Raw genomic sequence first — 25386 nt, forward strand, 5'->3', positions numbered from 1 at the left:
GTCCTTTCGGATCAACGGTAACTCCCCTTCCTATACTTCCGGCCGTGGAACCCCAACAACGACGAAATCAACGAGGTCGTAAGACTCCAGAACAAATTCCATCATAACCTTCCATATGCCGTAGTTGTTCCCATCCAACTGACGGTCCACCGGGAACATGGGGAGTGTAGGGATCTTCACATGCCTCTCGGCCATCTCTAACAGATCTGCCATTGCGGGGATGTACTCTGAAAAAGGGTGGGTGGGTGGGTGGGAACAAAGAAGAACTTACACCTCCAAGTGGCTGTCCAGCAAATCAGCCTGCCGTCCTCTTGCTTCTCCTCTTCCCAAACAGTCCTGTACAGTCCACCAATTAGCAACACAACAGTCCCCCTCTTGCTCACATAAATCCCGAGAACTATGAAGAGCCTATCGCTCTGATACCATGTCAGAATATGCAGCGGAGATGATGACCAGATCTGGTAACACAAGAGCAAACGCAATGCAAAAAACAATAGCACGAGAGAGAGATAGAGGCGTGTAACTCTGCTCTATATACACAAAGAAGATCCCGGAATGATACAATATGTGGCAAGGGCTGTGGGGCTATTTTATATGGCTCCCATACAGCAGTCGACCTGCTGTAGGACAGCCGACAGGACCACAAACTCCACGATTAGCCATCATCACCAGTCGGCCAGCTCATCTGGGAGGTCGTGGACCTGAAGCAACAAAACCAACCATCACCAACATGTCCAAATGCAGTCGGCCAACTTCAGGTGTCCTCCTTCCACCACGGGGCTGCCACCCAAGCCACAAAAAAATAGGGAAAAATGGGAAAAAAATACGGGGAGTGAGGAAAAATGAGAGAACACCTACAAGGGTGGGCACACCCACAACAAAGGCCCTGGTTTCAACATAAAGACAGGAGATGACTTCTAACACATTGATGGTATTAGTTAAGTGCTCTAAAAATGTGTATTTTGTCTTCCGATTTGTAGACCTCCTGTAGGGAGCGGTTACATTGGTATCAAAACCCGATCGTCTCTCTTCCTCAAGAGAAGACACAGTGTTTTGAGATCGGAAGCAAGTACGGACACCTGACTCAATGGACAGCCAAGGCAATCATTTGGAGGTGCCGGATTCTAGAGGTCAATCAAGTGCTTCACGTGATTCTGAAGCATTGCTTGGTAGGCACAAGCCTCTTGACAAGGAGACCTAGCATCTCAACGGTTGAGGTCTTTTATACACAAGGAAGAGGTATCAGTCACTTCTCGCCATGCATCTACTCCTCATGGGACAGGAGGCAACAAGTATGTGCATGTTGGAGCTAGTGGGCGACATGATGGCCTTGTGCATGGAGAGAGTGGTCGGCATGCAAGCCGAAAGACTTTGCCCATTGAGTTGTCTCATGGTGAGACATTGCATCATTTGGGAAGGTCACATGCATCTAGGCCACAGATTCATAATGCACATGCCACCGTGCCTCTTGAAACATCTTTGCTTGCCCATGAAGCCCATGCAGAGAGGGCTGCCCCGTTGGATAGGGGGAAGAGAAAAAGAGAAGAACATGTACCACATCCCAAGAAGCTCAAGGAGTTCAAGGCAGGGGACAAGTCCGTGAAATTTGATGCCTTTCATGGAGAGTATGATGCCTCTAAGGTGTTGGATTTTGTGACACAGTTTGACATTGCTTTTAGTGATGAGGACTTCACTGAGAAGTCCAAAATTCATCATGCAAGCATGTTTTTGAAGGGGACAGCTGCCCATTGGTGGATCATTGAAAAGACCACCAAAGATCCCATTTGCACTTGGAAACAGTTTAAGGACAGATTTTATGCCCAATTCTTGCCTCCTAATGCTGAGCAAACTCTCACCCAAAAGTGGGATAGACTTGGGCAAAAAGATAATGAAAGTGTGCAACAGTAAGTCAATAAGTTTTGGAAAGTGTTGCTTGAGGTAACTCCCTTTATGCAACTCTCCAAAGATGAAAGGAAGAGGAAGTTTCGCTCCAGATTGCAACCAGCTTATCGTTCGGGCATTGAATTGCACCCGAAACACACTGTTCAACAGCTCATAGCATCTGCTCTTGCTACGGAGCGATTGGTGCTTAAAATTAAGCAAGATCAAGGAGGTTCCAAGGGCAAAGAGAGGGCTGTCCCAAACCTGCAAAAAGGTGGACAGCCACCTAAAAAGAGCTTCCAAAAAACCCAAAAGGGTGGTAAAGCTGAAAGAACCCCATCCAAAGACACTACATCAAAAAAGAACAAGTTTGGCTTGACCCCCGAGCAAAGGAAGCAATATGCCAAAGAGGGGAAATGCTTTTCTTGTGGAAGTAAAGAGCACATGTTTAGGCAATGCCCTCCCTGCAAGCCAAAGCATGAAGACAAGCCACCAAAGGCAAATGTGCATGCCATACCCGATGTGCAGGGTACCACCAAGCATGATGGCAAAGAGAGAGTGGTATGCAAAGCTTGGGGACAAATCAAGGATCAGCCTGCCTTATTCATGTTTGATGATTATGCAACAAATAATTTCATCTCTACACAGATGGCAGCCGCCTTGGGCATCTCTACACAGATGGCAGCCGCCTTGGGCATAGAGATTAGGGACATGGGACCCCAAATTGAAGCAGAGGCTACTTTTGTTGGCAAAGAGGTGTAGGTCACGCCTCTTATTGGAAAGTTGCACATTCACATACAAGGATATTTGGATCATGAGCATTTCTTGATTGCCCCACTCAATGGATGTGATGTATTACTTGGCAAGCCTTGGCATCATCGGCTTGAGCCTCGCAAAGAGTATAAAACCAATAGGATCACATTTATGCATAGAGGCCGCATGCATGTTATTGATGCGGGCAAGGAAGGGGATTCCATCCCAATTGTATCTCACATCCAGCTTAATAAGGCAATGAAAAAGAGTCTTTCCGCGTACTTGGTTTTTGTTCGTGAAAAAATTGAACAAAGTAATGTGAATGTGGATGTATTGACTCAAGATAGGCTGAATTTTCTTAATGCATATAAGGATTGTTTTGCCGATGCATTGCCAGGAGAACTACCACCTAAGAGGCCTCAGGACTTGTGCCAAGTAGTTCCCCACCTAGCAAACCCGCATATCGTGTGAGTGCATCAAGTGCGTAGCTTTCTGGGGTTGTGTTTATACTATAGGCGATTCATGAGGTATTTTGCCAAGATTGCTTCACCATTGCATGATCTTACAAAGAAGAAAGACACCTTCAAATGGACCTCGCATGAGCAAGATGCCTTTTTGCAACCCAAAAATGCTATCATTTGCATAGATCTTGTGCCAAGTAGTTCCCCACCTAGCAAACCTGCATATCGTGTGAGTGCATCAAGTGCGTAGCTTTCTGGGGTTGTGTTTATACTATAGGCGATTCATGAGGCATTTTGCCAAGATTGCTTCGCCATTGCATGATCTTACAAAGAAGAAAGACACCTTCAAATGGACCTCGCATGAGCAAGATGCCTTTTTGCAACTCAAAAATGCTATCATTTGTGGACCCGTGTTGATTGTTCCCAATTTGCAAAAGCCATTCACGGTGGAATGTGATGCATGTGGGAATTGTATAGGGACTGTCCTAAATCAAGAGGATCATGCAATTGCTTATGAGAGCCACCAATTGCATGATGCCCAGATCCATTTGGACATTTATGAAAAAGAGCTCTTGGCTGTAATTCATGCCTTAAAGATATGGAAGTGTTATCTTCTTGGGATTGAATTTGTAGTCAAGACTACCCTCAGCTTTTGCAGGCATATCTTGGGGCTTTTCAGATGAGAACAACTGTTTAGAAGCCTGAGGAGATGTCACCATTTGGTCCATCTACATTTCTGGAGCCACTTCTATGGGACTGTCACTCCATAGAGCGGCCAGATTTGTGCCATGTTCACATGGGGCTAGGCTGCTGTCCCATGTGAAAGGGCCAATCTTTTGGTGTCACATGGATGGGAGCCACACTCGTGTCACCCATGTGTGACTAGTACTGCGTCACATGGACGAGAACCAGTTTCGTGCCACCTATGTGTGACCTGCTTTGTGCTGTATGGACGGGAGCCTGTTGGGTGCCACCCGTATACGGCCAAGATGGCGTCTTACTTATGGGATTGTCACTCCATAGGAAGACCAAGACATATATTCATATTTCTGTCGCGCCAGTTTTGTGCCCGACAGGAACTTTTTGTACAAGTTTCATGAAAGGAAGATTTCGTCCATTACATGTGCACATGCATTTATGACTGCATGCATAAACTTGTTTTCGCATAATTTGTTTGCGTGTGTTTGCCTGTTTTGCCGTGCCAGTACACTAGACAGGGGCGCCCCCAATGTACCGTGGGAGTGCAGCTTGCTGACACATTGGTGTGGCGTGTGAATAGGTGGTAAGTATTACCATTTTGGCCCTTTTTAAAATGTAAAATCCATAAGCTATGGTTAACTTTAATATTTATAAGCTCATGTGTTCACACACATTTAAAAGAGAGGCTGGACCCTGCTATACCAGATTGTACTTAATGTACCAAGACATGTACTTGTTGTACCAGGTGCCTCATGTTTCTTATTTGTGTAAACTTAAAATTTGCTAAATTAAGTTCAAAGTTTTCTCTAAGTTTTGTGCAAAGCAGGAACAAAGCATGTTTATGCTAGCCATGCTCAAGAAGTTTTCCTAGTGTGGTTAGTTTTTCCCTGTGTGGTGGTACTAACCGCACCCTTAGAACTTCTGAGAGCCAGTGAAAGTTAGACACACTAGGGAATCTGGGAACAAAGCTTATCTAGGAGAACCAGGCGAAGTTCCCTCCAATGTGTACCCCCTTGCCTGTGTTAGTGCGGGCATGCCTATTGGTGCACGATCCCGGAAGACCAGTGAAAGGCAGGTGTGCACCCAGTGAAGGGGGGAGTGTGACTGTGACTTGGGACTTCTTCGACTCTCCAGACTTCATCGACAAGTACCCAATTTGTTTGAGTTGTATTCACTCCATGTGAGGAGAAATCTGGCCTATTGGCCCGTGACATTTGTACATAAAAATACTCCAAGAAATACAAATGTATTGAGGGGGGGACCGACCCTTTCCGGCCCCATGCTGGTGTCAAGTGTTATTGGTCATTTTCAGTATTAATGTTGCTAATAATGTCTATTGATGGTATTAGTTAAGTGTTCTAAAAATGTGTATTTTGTCTTCTGATTTGTAGGCCTCCTGTAGGGAGCAGTTACACCTTAGGCTTAGTTCTGAGGTAGCCCTATGGGCTAGCTCCTTCTCTACATGAAAATCCTACATGCTCTATAAATGTCCACCGTCCAATTGCAAACCACATACACATACCATCCAACATCGTTCCACGGGAGACTCATAGTACGGACTGGTACTGCTTCATGGAATCATGTGCAGGACAATTCACACCTACCTCGGACACGTAGAGTAAAAACCTGGCTAACTGGCTAACTCGTCCTAGACAGGGCTCACATGGGACCAGTTCCCACTCCTAGTCCCGCAATTTCTTGTTCAGATATGTCTACGTGGCATCCAAGTGCGAGATGCACGTGACATCCCCTTCTGCTTAACTTGACGGAAGCTACATAGCCTCCAAATAGTCCGTCAATAAAGCCGGATAGTCTTTGAAGAATTCTTTATCAAGCCAAACCGCTTCGTGGATCCCTCGGTCCTGAAACTTCGTGAGAAACTGTCTGTCTTCGGCTAGAGCAATGCTTGAAGCAGTGTAAAAGGATCTATTCTGGAACCATCACTTCAGCTTCATCAACTATATTTGGTTCCGCTTCGTCTTTTACGTCTAAAGGGATTGGACCTACATATGGTTTTAGCCAACTAACATGGAACACATCGTGCATAGTCCAACTCGGAGGTAGCTTCAACTTCATTGAAACCTCGTTAATCTTTCTTTGGATAGGAAAAGGCCCAAAGCTCTTGAAAAACAACTTTGAGTATCGCTTGCCCACATGTTTCAGTCCTTGCTTCATGATCCAAAGATAAACCAAATCAAGAGGGACATATGTGGGAAGCACTTCGTGGATGTATAGTTTAGATGCATTGAGTGCTTTCATATGCTCATGTTGTACCATCAGTCGTGGGTCCTACGGGATATACATGGGTGTAAGGCTTGCGAGCAGCCCTGAGACTGTTATTTTGGAGTGGGTAGAGCATCTTGAGGAGCATATTGTTTGCGAATGCATATATGTGTCATGCATATGTTTGTCATATGTAGAATGATGCATGGTTTTGTTTTTGGCTAACACAGGTTACGTGTTTCCACTTGGTTTTAGACTTTTTGCTACAGGAATAAGCAAGAGTTGTTTGTCACTTTGGCGTGACGGTTTGGCCTTATTGTTCAAGATGACTGTTTCATCACCCATATACACTGGAGGGGCATTGCTTTGGTCATATGGGAATTTTTTTTTATGCTTACTGTGTTATTGAGTGCAATCGACGACGTTTGCTATTTTTCAAGAGGGGGGTATATTACGGCCTTGTGTTTTTCCCTCTGGACAACAAGCAAGTAGGCACGGGCACTGGACGCACAGTGTGGACAGGCATCAGTTGAATGTGAAAAGGAAACCCATGTTAGTGGCCAGCCCAAGTGTGAAAGGAGACAAAAGAGATTTTAAGTTTATAAGGTTTAGTAACCTTTGAATGCTTTTTTTTTTTTTAATCTTATCATTTTTGAGGCATGCGTTTTTGCTAAAGTTGCTTTTGGCGTTTTTGAGAAAAGCGATTTGAATCGCATGCTTATAAAAGCAAAAACGGCGGAGACTCGTGGTGTGGTGGTGAGGCCGTGTGGAGATCGCCGTATGGATCTTCAAAATGGCCGGATGTTTACGTGGCGCTGCTACACAGGGGCGCTACTGCGCATGGGGTGGTGGTGTCGCCGCGCCAGGTACAGAGGGGCTCCCACAGGGCTGCCGCCACCAGGTACTGCCGCCGCTGCCAGAAGCTACCACCGCCACCAGGAGTTGCTGCCGCCAGCCACTGCCGCTGCTGTTGGCTGTTGCTACAGCGCTGATGCTACTGCTGCCGTACTGATGCTGCTACTGACGCTGCTGTTGGCCGCTGGGTGCTGCTGCTGCTGCCGCCGCCGCCGCCGTCGAGTGCTACTGCCGGAAGTTGCTGCTGCTGGGCGCTGACAAGGTGCTGATGCACATGGCCTAGAGCAGGGCGCTGCTACACATGGGCAACCAGGCAGGTGATTAGGTAGTTGAGCATGAGCTACTACCAAGTAAAAAGCGACCAGGCGACTACATCTATGGGCTACAGCTAGGCAGGCGTCAGGCAAGAGTTTCTCTGCAGACAGTCGGGCAGCTAGACGAGTGTCAGATGGGAGGCTCTCTACGCCAGGTGGCTACATGTGTGGAAGCAGTCAACGTGGGTCTCTCTCTTGAAGGTGAGCTGAAGGAGGCACTAAGGGGCTAACAGCCAAAGGGTTTCTCTCTCTCTCTCTCTCTTCGCAAGCAGGCTTTGTTTACGAGATTTGGATACAGAGGATCAAGTTAAGATGCACAGGATGATGTTCTTGGAAGAGATGTGTGTTGCTCTTCGACTTGGACCTATGTGTATTCAGGGATTGCTTGACACATCCTCTATCTATCTCTCTCTGGATTTTTGGCATCGTGATTGGATGGTGCATATGAGGATTTATCTGACATGGAAACAGGACATTAGTCTTTCATGAAGAAACCAGACTTTGGTATCGAGGATATAGGACTATGGTTTATGGATATAGGTCTATGGTTTATCAGATACACGTCTTTGGTTTCGTGTGGAAAGCATGTTTCTGGATTCATGTGAACAGGTTCTCATTTCCTCGAGGATACACACAAGTTGTGACTGTAGGAAGGACACGAGGTTTGATACAGCCCTACTACTATCTGGGAAAGGGTTCGTGAAATCTATGGTTGAGATGGAGAAGACCTTTTCAAGCAGGGAGGTGTCGTTCAAGTGTGCCTTCTCTATAGAATGCTTTGTTGTACTAAGCGAGAGTTCTTATTTGGAAAAGTCCTGGGTGAAAAGCAAAAAGGGATCCTATTGGTAAAGGATTCGACAAATTGTACTTTGTACTCATATTTGATCAAGTAAAGAAATACCGCGAGGGGCGCCACTGCGTTTTGGGGCCAATCAGTGTCCTTGTACTATTTGCAGGGAGCATTCTAGCTCCCCTGTTTGTTTTACTTTTCCAGGTTCCCATGAGTGATGAAGTGTTTTGTGTGCGAGTGTTTGTTCCACCGCCCGTCAGATTTCTGAAGGCCGGTTTCAAATGGCCTCACCCTCCAAATATAAACTAGCCAAGATCACTCTATCAGTATCATTTTTTCTAACTGCAGCAAAATAAGCTTCACCCTGATGCAACCAGGAATGAAGAGTTGTGGGGTCTAGTTTAACATTATACTTACTGAAGTTCATTTTCTCAAGAAAATAACTCAAGAAAGCCGTTGGTATCATTCTTGCGTCCAAAGTCGCAAGGTATCTTTCGTGTTCCACGCATCGCCAAGCGTCTTCTTGTGCTGCAGCACAGGATGCTACCACACGGTCTTCCATCATTTGAATCTCCATTGCTCACATCTGCAACTCGAGCGTCAAACTCGGCTGCGGTCGTAACCCTTCAAAAGGGTCATTCGGTAGAGGATCTATTGTCAGGATCTCAGAAACAGAAGGAGAGGGAGGAGGAGATGGAGAAAAAGGGGCTAGAAAACAGGTGCGCTCTTCTAGGGCCAAGATCTACACCTTCTGCTCTTCCAATTTGGTGCTTTGTTCTGCGATTGCTCATATCATTTGCTCGAACATCTCCTACACACTCATGTCTGCCGCCCTCAAAGGACTGCCTAGTGCAATCTGTTCTAAAGTTTGGCATTCTCCCTCTTCGTCGTAGCTCGCCATAGTAGAGAAAATGCACTTCCTTTCTAGAGCGCAATCTAACCATCCACTATGCGTGTGGGAGACTTCCGGAGGCTGAAAACCAACCGTCCTTCGAGAGCCAAGAGTCACACCGAAAAGGGTGGCCCTCCGAAGTCTAGAAACCAACCACACAAGCAAGGAAAAAAAAAATCTTTCTTTTTTTCTGGTTTTTCTAGCTGAATCTTCACGCTTGAAGAAGGCTCTCATACCAATGTAACATGCAGAAGCTTCGTGGACGAATCGGTAAGTTCAATGCTCAGAATTCAGCAATCACTCACAACAATTATAACGCACAAAACTGGAGAAGATGTGCAGAGGAGAGAGAGAGAGAGAGATGAAATGAAATGAAATGATATATTAACGTCTCTAAGAGGCCATAGTGGCCTATGAGACCAAAACTGAGAGTACATCTGAAGTTGGTGTCTCATCAAAGAGAACAACTAAATGAGACTAAAAAGTACAATAAACTGATTGTCCTACAGTTATAAGAACAGAACTGTAAGACTCCGAGATGATACTGAGTAGAAAACTGTATGGATGAGGTCAATGCCAATCGGGAGTACCTCTGCTGAGGGAGCTCCCATGGCCGCTGTAAAAAGGTAACTGCCTAGAATAGGGCCTCGATTACTACTGGTGGGGCACCCAACTCAGCCCGAACAATTTCATGTGGTACTGATGATTTGCTCCGAATCATGCGGGCAATCATCATAATCAGTGGTCTCTCCATTTGCCTCCATCCCTCATCTGTCCCTCTCTGAGATCTGTGATGTATATTGGGCCCCCAAATTGGAGCTTCGTACAAGAGGGTCGGTGTGACAAGCATATCAAATAGCCACAATTTGGTGCGTGGCTCCTAAAACTGTGTGCACACTGCCTCTCAAGTGCCCCCAAGGCTGCATGCCCTCAAGCTAATCTAGCTGCTGCTGCCTCCTTCAGGGAGAAACGCGGTCCTGTGAAAGTAACTCCCAAGTAGACATATGACCTGACATACTCTACCGGCTCCCCTCGAAAAGTGAACGAAGGCTCTGATCTCGTCACCCATGCCTGTGTGGTGTTAAACACCATAACCTTGGTTTTCCCAAGGTTCACTGTCAGATCTCTATCCGCACAGAAAGCCTGTAATGCATCCAAGTGTCTCTGTAATCCCTTTGGAGAGTCTGAGATTAGAACAATATCATCAGCATATAACAAGATGGGTATCAACACCCCTGCCAGGCATGCCCCTGGGCCTCCCAATCTGGCTACATAATCAGAGACCGCATCAATGTACAGTCCAAAGAGGGTGGGCGATAGCGGGCATCCCTGCTTCACCCCTATCGTACTGGTCACCGTATCAGATAGTCCGCCTGGAGCTTGGACTCTGCCTATCACAGACTCATACAAAGCATATATCCCCACTGCATATCCTCGGGTACCTCAATGTCATGCAATCTGTGCATAAGCTTGGCACGTGGTACAGTATCGAAGGCTTTGCGGTAGTCCACAAAGCAGCAGTATATCCTTCTCTTCTGTGCCCTGCCCTCTTCAATAAGTGCCCGAAGTGTCAGTATGTGATCCAAGGTAGTAAGCCCTCTCCTAAAGCCAGCCTGTCCATGTGCTCGATGACCATGCCTCTCTACCCATCGGCTCAACTCGAACTCCAATATAGAGCCATATAATTTGGCCAAGTAATGACCAATCATGATTGTCCTGTAGTTGCCTGGTACCATGGGGTCCCCACTCTTAAAGAGTGGTACAATGATATGCTCTGTCCAGCTTGTCAGGAAACCCTCACATATGGCACAATTAAACACATGTACGATGAGCGGAGCCAAAGTGTCTCGTGCATATGAGAAGTACTCTCCAACTAGCCCATCATGATCCTGTGCCTTTCCATTCTGTAACCTGTCTATCGCATCTAGCACCATCCGCATAGTAAAAAAGGTGCTGCCAAGGTTGATTCCGTACGTACGTACGGATCCGTACAGTACGGTACAGCCGTACGGTACGGTACAATACCGTACTGTACGGATCCGTACGGTTTTTTTAAAAAAAATAATCAGTGGCGTGGCGTGGCGAAACGTGTGTGGCGACCATGCGCTTGCGGATAAGCGACCAGATTTTGGGCATTAAGCAAAAAAAATTTGGGTCCATGTGAATACTTGCACAATCGTGTGTACCTGCAAAACTCTGCAGAGTAGCTTCTTCGCTCTTCTTCGCTCTCCCTCACGCCCAGGCTTCATCATGCCGCGCAAGACCAACCCGAACTGGGCAATCCACACCAATGTCTTGAGGGTTGTTAACACCCCTTCTCAGCAAGGGTCAGGTACTCGGCTATGGGCATGCAAGTATTGCGGGGAGCAGTACACTAGCACCATAACTCGCGTCATCAAGCACATGACAGGTATCGGGTGCACCAATCAATGTGGTCCATGTGATAAAATACCACAAGCTGTGAGGGACCAATTGATTGCGGAGAATTGTCCTGCAATGGGTGGTGCAAGCAGTGTTAGAGGTGGTGAAAGTACGCAAGATGCTCTCCATGATGCTTTTATTGGAGATGTTACAGGTTCAGGTACAGTAGATGAGGGTGAAAGTCTTTCGGCTTCAGCCCAATCCACCATAGGCAGGAAGAGGGCACGTATTGCTGATGATGAGGACCTCCTGCCACAAGATGCGAGAGGTACAGGGGAGGCATCAAAGCAATCCACTCTGCGTTCTTGTATCTCATCACAAGCTTGGGTAAAAGAGCGGCAAAGGGTGGCAGAAATGGAGATTTGTCGCACTCTTATTGAGTGTAATATATCCTTCAATGTGTTAAGGACAGACCAATGGAAAAGAATGGTGAAAGCAATTGCGCAGGTAGGGCCTACGGAGACATGGACAGGTCTTCAGTATACGAAGATGCGTACATCCATGTTGGATGAGCAGAAGGCCTTGATAGACAAGGCGCTCACACCTGTGAAAGCAGGTTGGCAGGAGTTTGGATGCACTATTATTTCAGATGGGTGGGCAGACATTCGCAAGAGGCACATAATCAATATCCTTGTGTCATCTTGCTTGGGCACCTATTTCTTGCGTGCCGTGGATGCAGGGAGAGCAGGCGACAGGATCACGGGGGAGTTCATTTATGGCCACATTCGACAGGCTATCCTTGAGGTTGGGGAGGACAATGTTGTGCAGGTGGTGACCGACAACGCCTCTAACTGCAAGGCAATGGGTCAAATGGTTGAGGCAGAGTTTCCACATATAGTGTGGACTCCATGTGCTGCCCATTGTCTTGATTTACTTATGGAAGACATTGGGAAGCTTGTTTGGGTGCAGCCCATTGTTGCAGATGCTGTAAAGATCACCACCTTCTTCCGCAAGAAGCATCAGGCTCTTGCCATCTTTCGGAGCCATAGCCCTTTGGATATGGTGAGACCATCCAAGACCAGGTTTGCCTACATGTTCTTGGTCTTGGATAGGCTCTACAAGATAAGAGATTCACTATCATCAACAGTTGTGGATCCAAGGTGGCGACAGATGCATCATTCAGAGGATGAGCGTACAAAATACTTGCAGAGGCGGATCCTGGATGATGATTTTTGGCAGCAAGTTCATAGCCTTTCAGTTGCACTTAAGCCCGTGTATGTCCTTCTCCGACTTACAGACATGGAGGGCTCAACTTTGGGGCTGGTCTTTCATTTGTTTATGCAAATGAAAGACCATGTTGCTCAGTGCTCCATGATGACTGCTCAACGGTAAGCAATAGTTCTAATTTCTTCCTCTTTCTTTGATTTTTATGACTTCTCGATTCTCGATTCTCTTAGCACTATAACCTAAGACATGTATGTTCAATCTCTCATTTTCAGCCGAGGTGAGATCCTGGACATTGTAGACAAACGGTGGACATTCATGAGCCGTCCCATCCATGCGATGGCTGCCATGCTCCATCCTCTCTACAGGTCGCCAGAGCTATGGAATAATACTGCTTTGAGCATGAAGCAGTCAGAGTATGTGGGAAGGATGTTCTCAGAGGAGGAGCAACTTCAGATTGATAGAGAGTTCACCACTTACATGAGTGGTATTGGTGCTTCATTTGCGAGACCTGTGTCATTGAGGAAGGAAGCCATGAAATTCCCTTTGACATGGTGGCACTCTTATGGAAGGGTTGGTCTTCCAAACCTTTCACGAGTTGCTCTTCGTGTTCTATCTCAGGTAACTTGTAATTAATCTCCAAAGTATAATCTTCGGAAATGAAGATTGATGTTTTAGCATTGAAAGATTTACAAATTTGCTCGCATTGCACTCATTTTTGCATAGGATTGCTCGGCTGGAGCATGTGAGCGGAACTGGAGCTCATACTCCCTTATACACACTAAGATTCGGAATCGCCTTAGTACTTCTCAATTAGAGAAGTTGGTGTATTGCAGAGCTAACATGAGGCTCGTGCGAAGCTACCATGCTTTGGGGTCACCGAAGCAGGTATACATTGAAATTTGGACTCAATAAGAACTTAGAAGTAGAAATTTTTTTGTGGTTCAATGGATGTCCATTGTCCAATATGCAATTTGTGGCATGTTTAAACAGGTTGATCCAACACTACTCAAAATGGTAGATGAACCCAGCCCGGAGCTTGTGGATCGACAGATTAGAGATGAGCAAGAGGAGATTTTGAGAGCTTTACATAGAGAGCTTGAGAGCGTGGATCGTTGTGTGACCCGCTCACGTGCACGATCTCTCAGCATTCCTCTACGCCCGGCAGCTCCAGATCCAGGCTCTGCGAGACGAGAGAGCATTCGCAGGGGAAAGCTTCCAGTTCGTCGCACCCAGCAGAGGCGTGCAAATGAGGCTGTCGAACTCATTCACACTCAGATTCCCGAGGCACATGATGAGGATGCACTGGAGCTTGTTGCTACTGAGCCAGAGTTCGATGAAGAGGGCAATGGTATCAATGATGGAGGCATGCTCTCTTCAGAAGACTCATCATCTTCATCTGATGATGAGATTTGAGACTCGAGTGTCTAGACAACTATGTAGTGTTTCATTGTTTTGCTTTTTGCACTTGTGGACCAGGACATGTGCTGGCAGCTGTAGACATGATATTTGTACTCTCTTTTATTATCTATGACTTTCATGGTTCTTGCTTATATCACTATGACTGTTTAATGTTAAGTTTTAACATGAGGTATTGTGTAATGGGCTTGGTAACTGATAATTGATTTAAACTTTAAGTAATGAGGTTCAGTCTCTTTATTTTAAGTATTTTGGTTGCTATGTCTACAAAATATTCAGGTTTCTAGGACTGTTTACAAATGGTACGTACTGTTTACGTACCTTAAAATTTGTTCCGTACAAAAGTACGTTCCGTACGTACTGATACCGTACTGTACACTACGTACCTTACCACCTTGGGTGCTGCTAGCCGGTCTAGCTCCCAGTGGAGGGGGGGTGGGGGGTTGTCCTGGTGCATCATATAGCTCTCTAGCATAAGTATGCCATGCCTCAGGTGCAGTAATCGGAGTACCAGGCTGTCTCTCCTGAAACATCTTCCATGCTCTCTTGTTGTCCTTCCCCAGGAAGAGTTGGTAGATCTCCTCCTCTAGCTTAGCCAGATAGGCTCGTTTCTTCCTCCGCACAAGGCACCAAAAGATCATCATGGCCTGTCTATGCGTGTGAGACCCAATGGCAATCTCACGCTTTAGCTGTGCTCGTGTCTCACGACACTCATCATCATAACAACTGTTCTGTGGGGCAATGCTGCGGGGGTGGGTGGAAGGGATCATAGTGCAGGGATACGCATATGAGGCGGATGCATGTAGTAAACCTGCCAATCCTCTCGTGATCTCGTCCAGAGGGCTATGCGGGTCTAAAGCGAACAAGCCATCAGATACTGCATCTCGATAAACCCCAACTGTCTCACGTGTAAACTGATATCTCAGGTACCTAGGTAGATGAGTGGTTGGCCCATCTCTCGGGGATGTACCTACTAGTGTGAAACTCAGGTATGCATGACCGGCTGCTATGCCAATGGGCCTACTAGAAATCGTGAAACCCCGCACATCAGGTATCAATGAAGGAGATGCCAGCAAGTAGTCCACTGTGCTCACTCCCCCTTTAGAGTTCCAGTGTGTGAAAGCATCTGATCCTTGCCATCTCGATAAGCCATTGTATATGACCAACCCTGTGCACTCCCGAGTGTGAGAAAATGCCTGCCATAATCTGTAATCTCCCCGTCATCTTGTGCTGATCTCTGCAACCCTACATCCTCTGCCGTGATCTCCCGGTACATAGCCTCTTAAGTATCATATAACTCTGTCTGCTCTGTGCCTGTACGTGCATTAAAGTCTCCCAATAGTAATATGTCTCCCATGCTGGCAAACCTCATGATATCATCATATAGTGGTATATAGGGCGACTCTCCTAATGGTGCAAACCTGGTGTGGGCCGGGGGAAAGTAGCATACCGCCACATATAGCTCGCGGAGCCCTCTGCATATTCGGACCCACATGTACCTCGCATCTGCATCTCTATGTACCACATGTATTTTGTCACGAAGCTCCTCCCTGTAAAGTATTGCCACTCCTCCAGATCCTCTGGTACCTCCCACTGTGCGTGGCTGAGGGCGGAAAACTGATTCCCATCTATAACCCCGGACGTCACGAAGCCTCTTGTTTGTGCATTGATGGGTCTCCGTATACATAGCAATATCACTGTGTCTGAAAGTATCCTCAAAGTATCCTACATCTGTTCTAAGGGCTCCGTTGCGATTCCACACCGTGAATCGCAAGGTCTCATAGGCCGCGCACCGTCAAGCGGGCCTCCTCTCCGTAATGATGACTCGGCCATCTCTGTATACCGCCCATTTCCCCTCTTTCCTTGCCTCAAGCACACGTGGCATGTGTTCCTTCCGGTGTGCTATCTGTGCCGGTGTAAGGTCCTCATCCAAATAAATCTTTTCCCCCTTAAGGGCCATCCTTTTGGAGAGGAAGGCCTTCTTCTTCTCCAAGTCACCAAACCTAATGATCAATATCTTCGCCCTAGTTTCATCTCTGCCTACTCGCCATGCTCCAGTAATTGGTACATTAGTGGCTCCAATTTTTGTTGCAAGAGCTTTTGCATCCTCTTGGGGATTTCCCTTATCTTCCCACCCAACTACACGTACATGTAAGGCACGTGCCTATCTCTTGGCTTCCTCTTCCAATGTAGCATTCATCACCTCTACTTTATTGACTGGTGTATCCTTCTGTTTTTTTACTACTTCAATCCATGGGTTGACTTCCTCAATTTGTTTCTTTGTGGCACTGGCAATTTCAGCCCATGAATGCATTTCCTTCTCACCTGCAACCACTTTTGACTTACATGATTCCAACGTGTTTTGCATTTCTGTGATGTCTTTTTCGCGGTCAGCCATACATGTCTTCAAAGTGCCTTTGTACGATGCAACTGTTGTGCCAATCTTTCGGAGCATGTCATCCTTCCATTTCTGCATCTCTTTTTTCATTTCCGTGTGCATCAAGGCTTGGGCTAATTCCATCTCAACCCGTACTTGGGCTTGCATTTCTCCCTTCAATTGGACATATATCTCTTCCTTCAGCGTTTCGAATATCACTTTCCTTTGGGCAAGCGTATGCTCGGTCCATTCCTTTTCAAGCTTATGTCGCATGGTGTTCATCTCTGTCCTTATGTGAAGCTGTAGCTCCTCATAAAGGGCCTCATCTCGTCGGGCCATCTTCGTAATCCTTCGTGAGCCAGGGGACATGATTCCTTCCCTCAGTCTTCTGCGGTAGGCATTTGGTGCCTTCGTGGGGGTGTGAAAGGTTGTCTCACCATCCTGTTCCCCCTCCAGGGGTTGAGACATGTTTTCCCCTACTAGTTGCTGCCTTGGGGGCCTGAGCAAGGGTGGGTGGGAAAAGGGAGCAGAACTGAGAACTGGCTGCGCACAGAGTACAGCAGAGAGGCGTGCAGGTGGGTGCGCATAGAGCAGGCGCACATGTCAAGCCAGCCAGCCTTCTCACACCAAAAAGTCTTACCACGTGCAGTCCAGACCTGTTGCCAAAGAGAGAGAGAGAGAGAGAGAGAGAGAGAGAGGAGACACAATATTGGATCCCAAGTACCCTCTGTACGGCCCCCACCACGAATGGTGTATTTGCTTTATTAGAATGATGTAAATCTGAAAATAAAGACGAAATCTTGACCTGCACTTTTCACCTTAGTTGGAGCTTTCCCCTTGGCTGTCCTAGCCCTTGCAAAGCAGCAACCTATCATGAATAATGAGATGCTGAAACTGAATTCAAAGCTAGGTTTATATATATACCTAGATGAATCCCGGAACATGCCCAAATTCACCTTTTAGAAACGTGCATGTTATATACTCGCGGTAGTCAACCCACAAGACTAAATAACTATCAACTCCATTATGCATAGTATGGACTAGATACTATGACATCCCCACTAACGTCATCAGTGCCCAATAGCTGGGTTTATATACCCCTTTACTGCTCTAGTCGGCCAGCACTACAGGAGTCGGCCTGTTGAATATGTTCATGACCAGCAAAACTAGCATTAAATGCTGCCTTTTGGTCATCGTTTCACACTATTATGGCTGGCCAGTCTTGCGCAAGGGACTGTGGGCTGCTAGGCAGCCATGCGCAAGTAATGTGGGCTGCCCCACATCTGGCCGACTGGCTGGGCAAGGCCCTGGGCCCTGTAGACTGCCTGGCCAGGGCCCCTAGGGCTGGCCGACCGTCTGCCCAGCCCAAGCTAGGGCTGGTGGGCACAACATGGGACCCTCCTGGCCCCTTGGGGTGGTTCTAAAACTGCCCCATGCCCACAGCAAGAGCCTTAGGCTAGGTTCTGGGGGGTAGCCCTATAGGGTGGCCCCTTTTCTACATGCAAATCCTACATGCTCTATAGATGTCCGGCATCCAGTTTTGCAAGCCAAAAACACAGATCATCTGACATCATTCCAAAGGGAGACTCATAGTACAGACTGGTACTGCTTCATGTGCAGGACAATGCACACCTGACCTCGAACATAGAGTGAAACCCTGGCTGACTCGTCCCGGAGTGGGCTCACATGGGACTAGTTTCCACTCCAAGTTATGCACCTTCTTGTTTAGATATGTAAACATCCAAGTGCGGGATGCACATGACACCTTTCTAGGTGATTGCCAATGCCAACAATTTAGCCATAGGAGTTGTCCTCCAGCACAAGAAGGACACCCAGTGGCTTATTATAGCCAGAAATTAAATGACGCAAAAAAGAATTATTCTGTATATGACAAAGAGTTATTGGGGATAATGACAACTCTTAAGCATTGGAAACCTTTCCTTTACGGGAGGGAGTTCATTGTTAAGATAGATCATTGGGCACTTAAATGGTTGCAAACCATGCCTAGTGCCCAATGGAGTGATAGACAAACCAAATGGAGTCAGATCTTTCAACAGTTTCTAGGTATGATTGAATACATTCTTAGCAAGAATAACCTTGATGCCGATGCTCTAAGTCGTAAAGGCAGGGCACCATCTAAAATTTGCAGGAGTCCACTGTGCTCAAAATCCAAAAAAAGATCCCGACAATATGAAGGCACAGTACGAAAATTCTTTGGAATTTGGAACTTAGTATAGATTGGTCCTTCCGTCAGAACCAGGTCACTATACCATCCATGATGCCTAGTTATTTTACAAGAACCCACAGTGCATACTAAGGGAAAAGCAAAAGGCACTTCTTCATGATGCCCATGACTCTCTCATCGAAGATCATCAAGGTATCAACAATACATTGGAGAAGCTGGAGCGATTATTCTATTGGCCCAAAATGAGATGGGATGTCTATCAACATGTCCAAGCATGCCAAATATGGCAGAAGATGAGGGTTCCTCATACGATTGCTTCAACCTTTACCGGTTCCGGAAGACCCTTTCCAAGACATCAGTATGGACTTTGTTGGACTTCTTGCTGTTGCATTTGGATCTCGGACCACACAGTGCATGACCATTGTGGACTGAATCAGTAAGTTTTGCATGTTGATCCCATGTAAGCAAACAGCCACAACCGAAGACATCACTCACCGGTTCATTCGCCATAAGGCACCCCATCATGGGGGCTGCCTTGCATGTGGATCTAAGGACCCTATGCCACCTTGCCTAGGCATGTCAGCTAGCATAGCTAGCCTAGCTAGCACATTCAGCAGGACAGCAATCATCCAGGCAAGCATGGAGAGCAAAGGCAGCCAGTCGGCAGCCTCTAGAGGCCTCAAACCATCAATCGGCCAGCATGGCTTGCAAACAAGCTGCAGTCGGCTAGTATAAAGTTCCCCTTTTGGAGATTGGTCCTAAGTAGTCAGTAGCCCTTTTGGGAAGGCCTATGGCCAAGCATAAATGTAACCTTTTTCTATGTACATAATACCTTATACGTAAAAACCTCTCTCTCTCTCTCTCTTCTTTCATGTGTTTTGCGTTAATGTTCCTACAGGGTGCGTATGGGTTGTGATTAACCCCATCAAGGCTTTGCACTATGCCATGGGTATGTTACATCCTCTACAGATCCCAATCCCAAGAGGTAAATGAAATAGTATTTCCATGTACTTCATTGTATCCACGGACCAACATGCTATCTAGGTGGTGGTAGACAAATTGACAAAGATGGCACGAATTTTACCTACAAAATTGACAATGAAGGCAACTGAATTGGCACAACAGTTTGTTGAGCAGCTTTTCAGGTTGTATGGATTGTCTTTTGATATAGTTAGTGATAGACACTCAAAGTTTTCTCGATGTCTCTGATAGCTAGTTTTCCAGAGATTGGAGACTACGTTGAGTATGAGTTCCTCTCATCATCCTCAATCTGATGTGCTAACAAAGAGGGTGAATCGGGTTTTGTAGGAGATGCTTTATGCATACGTCTCCAAGAGACCATCAGATTGGGAGAAGTACATTCCGATGGTCGAGTTTGCCTATAAACAGTGCTAAGCATGTGGCTACTGGTTAGTCTGTTTTTGTTGATGTATGGAAACCAGCCTAGATCTCCATGAACAATCGGACTTAAGGATATTCATATGGATGTGGCTAGAGATATGCAAGAAATGCTAGTCAATGCACGAGAGGCTATCAGAAGTGCAAAAGATCATGCACGGTTTTATGCTAATAGGGAACATTCACCGAGGGAGTTCACCAAGGAAATGCTAGTTTATTCGACAATGCCCAAGAGTTCAGAGGCATTACATACGGGGAAGGTTGGAAAGTTATTCCCTAGGTATTGTGGATCTTGCACGATCTTGAAAAAGATTGGTGAGGTTGCTTATAGACTAGAGTTGCATCCAAATGTTAAAGTTCAACTAGTCTTTCATGTCAGTCGACTAAAACAGATGCTGGGAGCTAAGGATAAACTTATTACCCCTTAGGAACTTGTTGAGGTTGAGGACTTATCCTATGTTCCACATGAACTTGAGAGAAATATAGATTTAAGGGAAAGACAACTTAGGAACAAGTTGATCCTTGAATATAAGATTAAGTGGAAAGATAGGGCAGAGGAGGACTCGACTTGGGTGTTGGAAGCTAGTTTGGGTAAGCGCTTTCCTAATTTCATTTAGGAGTAAATGTTTGAAGAGAGGAAGAATATTATATACCTGGACACTAATGTACGGATTAGGGATCTAATCCAATGGGGTTGGGGAGCCCCAGGATTAGGGATTAGCAGGTTGATACTTGGCTAGGGTTCTTGGATTGATAAAACAAGCTTAATGGCCTTCTATACCAAGTTAGCTATTTATAGCATAGTTATCACTATATAAGTGAGAACTTGGGTTATTATGAGATATAGTTGTGTATATGCAACACTAGAGGTCTAGCTTGGACCAAAAGAGCATATATGCTCATGCCACACACATACCAAGTACGTAGGTTGGCAAGGCCTACGGGCAGGCTTGAGTCGGGCACGGGTGTAGCCTTAGATCGAGGGAGATCGGCGGATACCAATCGCGGTTGGGAGGTGAGCTAGCCTGCTACCTCATGATTTGGTTGGTTTTCAACTGCGTTCAGGGAAGATTTAGGAAAGGACTTCAAAGTTTTGACACCACAACTATGATAAACCTTGTTTTGGTGCCTCCAAAAAGTGTGTTGATTAGCAAATATGCTCACCATTAGAGCATATTCAAAGAGTAATATAAAAGTAAAAGAAAAATAAAATCATTTTTTTCGTTTGAAGAAAAGAATATTAAATACCAAAATTCAAATCGGATGTTGCATTTGTTTGCATTTTATGACCATCTTTGATGCATAATAAAATGAGGAAATTTATGTATGTGAATATGTATATAATTCCCTGAGTTATTTAATGAAGGAAACAAAGCAAGGCATAAGGCTTACAGTTGCACTGCACTTCTGCGCAGGTGTTACTGCAAGCTGCCTGTAAAAGCAAAAGGACCACGAGATGGTTAGCGACTGTGTGTGATATTTTTTGTAGAGGCAGAGGAACAAAAGATCACCTGTCGATCGGCGCTTTCCGATTGGGATCCAGAAATCCCTAACAAGAGAACGAGCAGAACGAGACCCCTTGTGGAGAGGATGATGCTGCCCATAGTCGCCACAAAAGAAGAGCGAAAAGAAAAATGTCATGCAAGGCAAACAGCTAAATGGAGGTCAAAGGTAAAATATATTTATCAGCCCCTATTTCACTAACTATTCACAGGAAAAATTATTCACTCACCTTTTAGAAAGAGGACAACCATAATAAAACCATATATTTTTTTTATTTTTCATAACAAAAATTCCTATGGATTCACATTTGATAGAAACATAATAAAAATATCATTTTTTGATATTTCAAGTGATTACAATACCAATTTTCTTTTTTTGGAATAAAAGAATATATTCTAGCTTGTGGATGTTCTCATCATTGTCACTATCATCACCTTCAATATCAATAGGAATGTCTTTCTCTTTTTCTATTTCTTTACCTGGTCTTTGTGTTTGCTCTTCTTCCATCACCTTCAATATCATCACCTTCAATATCAACAGGAATGTCTTTCTCTTTTTCTATTTCTTTACCTGGTCTTTGTGTTTGCTCTTCTTCCATTATTTCAATTGTTTGCTTATTTGTCTTATATAATTTCTCTACTATTTCATCCTCATTAAAGGCATACCTCAAATCGTCAACTTCATTCTCGTTTCTTTTCCATCTATTCATGAACCAATCTAATCTTGGATGTGAAGCATCGAAATTCTGTTTATTAATAAAAATGTCAAAGATATCTTTCATTGTTGTGTTGGATGGATATACCATTGTCCTCCATAAAGCATCAACTTTTTGAAGCTCCATTCCTCTTCCTTGATATGGTATTATCCAATTAGAAGATGGGTAGTACTTTCCTGTCTTGATCATTTTATGAATGGTGGTGCAGAAATTATTGCCTAAAGGATGCTTTAAATAGAACTTCCAAAACATCAATGCTCTATCAAAAATGTTTGTCGGAGTAAGACAAACTTTGTTCTACAAATCATATGCACTATATTACATGTAAATTTCTATTCCCATTGAAATATCTTCAGCACTAATATTATGTGACACATTTTTAATGAGGCTTATCAAGATCTTTCATACAATAGCCTATCATACCATGAATTGTGTGCATGTTCTTCTCCCTTAATGCTCTACACATTACAATTCCACCAATGGGATTATTCTTATCCCATCCAAGATACTTTTTGATGAGCTTATTAACTGCAATTATTAACTTTGCATGAATTCTAATGACTATTTGATAGTGTAAATGGAAAATTGTGCCTCCTCTTTCCAATGAGCAACTACCAGCAAAGGCATTCTTTAGTGATAAAATCATGAAGATGATTTAGTAATGCTTCATCAATGTCACTACCACCTAATGATATTGTCACACTTAGCTCAAGCACTTTCAAGTTGACATTGGATTGATCTAACATTGCATCTTCATTAGACAACTTCTTAGGTCTACCACGATTTTTCTTAGGTTCTATGCTTGAAATATCATTGCTTTCATTAGTTGAATTTATAAATTTTCCAGTCGTTGTTTCTCTTGCTCTTTTTTTCATTTTTGACATTTCACTACATAATAACAAAAAAAGGAATAAGTTAAAAATTCAAAATACATATAGTCAAATTTTACTGATAATAAGATTTTGTAAAGAAACATTAAGGCCAAGGTTTATTATTCAAGAATTAATAGGGGCATACCAAATTTAGGAAATTGGTCTAATGCTAGATATCTTTAGCGAGCTGTATGAGACTTCGAAATAACAACGAGCCTGAATACACAAATTTTAAAAAAATAACATAAAAGCTCTTCTCACACTCATCAACATAGGCCCCTATTCCAACCATTTAAATTTAAAATTATTAAATTAATTTATAATTTTTAAGAGAAAAAGCGCTACCAACATTGGAGAAGATGCTAATGAGAAGCACGCGTTCCTTGGCCGAAGGGGGAGGACATGGCGGGGGACTGGCTATCGCCTAGATCGTCATCTAACGCGCTCCGATAAGGTGGGGACACCTCCACCCTGAGGTCATCGAAGCCGCCATTGCTACTACCGCCTTCCTTGGGGGCATTGTACTCGTCTTCTTCTACTTCTCCCAGATCTTTGGACTCGTAAGATGCTAATGAGCACGCGTTCCTTGGCCGAATGAGGAGGACATGGCGGGGGACTGGCTATCACCTAGATTATCGTCGAACGCACTCCGATAAGGTAGGGGCACCTCCACCCCGAGGTCATCGAAGCCACCATTGCTTGCTACCGCCTTCCTTGGGGGCATTGTACTCGTCTTCTTCTACTTCTCCCAGATCTTTGGACTCCTCCGGAGTGTACTGATCTTCACCATAGCCTGATGGAGAACGAGCAGCACAACCTTGACGAAGAACGAGCGTAATGAGAACGCAATGTGCTGGAGCTGTTGGAAAACCGTTTCATTTCATTTTTTTTTACCCCATAATGTATTAAGGTCTCACAGGCCACCCGAAATTAATGTATTGAATTTTATCTATTTCTCATTATGTGGCCCTATTCACTCTAACCTATTAATTATTTTTTTTGTGAGTGCATATTTTAATAATCTTTGGTAGACGAGGGTTTGAAACTTTAGTAGTAAGGTATAACCTTATTGCAAGATACATTTTTATATAACCAAAGAAATTATAAGATTAAAGGTTTGGTGTTTTTATATAACCAAAGAGATTGTAAGGTTAAAAGTTTGGTGTACGATAAGAAGGTAAAAATTTTGTAATAATGACACGTGTTATTTATTATGAAAGCTTACAAACATAGGCCGCTGTGTAATTACATTTGGGGAGAAGTAAAGCATGATACTAAACAAAACACGCTTCTTCTTCTGTGAGACTAACGAACTTGCAGATTTTTTGAATTTATATGCTCTCTCCCATACAGATAGATAAGATGTACTGTAGTCATGTGGTGATTGCGGTTGTTGATTATCATCAATAACTATTAGATTTGACCAACTTCCCAGTGATGTATTGTTGTTTTCTTGGAGTCCATCACCATCATCATTGTCCTCCTCTTCATCATCTATGATGCTTCTTGCATTGATGGGGTCAAGTAGGAGGAGTATCCGCAAAGAAAATCACTTCTATATCTATGCATTGAGTGAGATGCGGGAGTTTCATTACTTTCCAAATTGCTACACATCTTTTTTTGCTCATACCCGACCCAGTTTTTGGAATAATCCATGAGGCTGTCAGGTAGCACTTTCCAATAACGAATCATTTTTATAAGAGGGGCTTGTAAAGATGCACCAAGTTTATTAGCTATATAATTATCCATATAGACGTATGTTTTTTCAAAAAGATTGACAAGTGATAAGCACACTTTATTCTTCAAGTCAGCCTGGCCATATAAGGCATATAGATGTGGACCTCTAGTAATTTCCTCAGGAGATATGTTGTGCGAGAAAAATTTAAAGTGTGGTATGTGCAAATCTTTCATGCAATAACCCACCATCCCTTCGAGGGTATGCATCTTAACCTATCTAAGACCTCTACACATAACCAATGCACCCTCAGGCTTAAACAAATCCCATCTAAATATCTCTTTATGGTTTTTCCTATGCTTATCAGGGATGGTGCCATTAAACTAGCAACCATTTGAAAGTGCAAGTGGTTTAAGGTTCCTCCATTCTCAAGTGCAAAGAGACCTTTTAAACACTCCATCCTCACAAATTCCTCCAAGGGTTCCCAGTGTGATAAGTGAATATCTCTATTGCCTATTGCAATTGTAACAGATGCTTCAAAGAGCTTGGTTTTTTTTCTGGCGAAAAAGAAGGGATTTTGTGTACAGAAGGTTCAAAATTAGCATTTTTTTGTTGTGCATTGGTTTTTTTCCTTTTGTGTCTAGTTTACTCAAACCTTCAGAAAACATGCAAAATGGCAGAGGATTAAATCTTTAATCTTCTTTAATTAAGTAATGAATTAAAAATTTAAAAGGTAACAAAAATTTATAACACAAATATTTTAATTCTTAGTTATTACTTAATTTCTTT

At 44.4% G+C, this 25386-nt stretch overlaps 2 protein-coding genes across 5 annotated transcripts in view; one reads left to right on the plus strand and one right to left on the minus strand.

Moving 5' to 3' along the window:
• Positions 1–21494, minus strand: part of EMB2191 (Cytidine/deoxycytidylate deaminase family protein) — a 123926-nt gene extending 102432 nt beyond the window's left edge. For 3 of the 4 annotated variants that reach the window (XM_086784178.1, XM_086784181.1, XM_086784168.1), the window contains exons 1-2: positions 21344–21494; positions 21225–21264 (exon numbers count right to left, since the gene is read on the minus strand). The gene's annotated coding sequence lies outside the window, so the exon portion shown is untranslated. The remainder of the gene's footprint in view (positions 1–21224; positions 21265–21343) is intronic. The other variant, XM_086784173.1, reaches the window with a different exon arrangement.
• LOC147638777 (uncharacterized) lies at positions 6650–13869 on the plus strand. Its single transcript, XM_086783815.1, has 4 exons — positions 6650–12617; positions 12729–13074; positions 13180–13341; positions 13447–13869. The coding sequence occupies exons 1-4, from the start codon at positions 11119–11121 to the stop codon at positions 13867–13869; spliced, it is 2430 nt and encodes an 809-aa protein (XP_086639941.1). The 5' UTR covers positions 6650–11118.
• Positions 21495–25386: the final 3892 nt, after the last annotated feature.

Source organism: Cibotium barometz, chromosome 4 (genome assembly GCF_041138505.1).
Source record: "Cibotium barometz isolate CiBa-2024 chromosome 4, ASM4113850v1, whole genome shotgun sequence".
NCBI classification, from domain to species: Eukaryota; Viridiplantae; Streptophyta; class Polypodiopsida; order Cyatheales; family Cibotiaceae; genus Cibotium; species Cibotium barometz.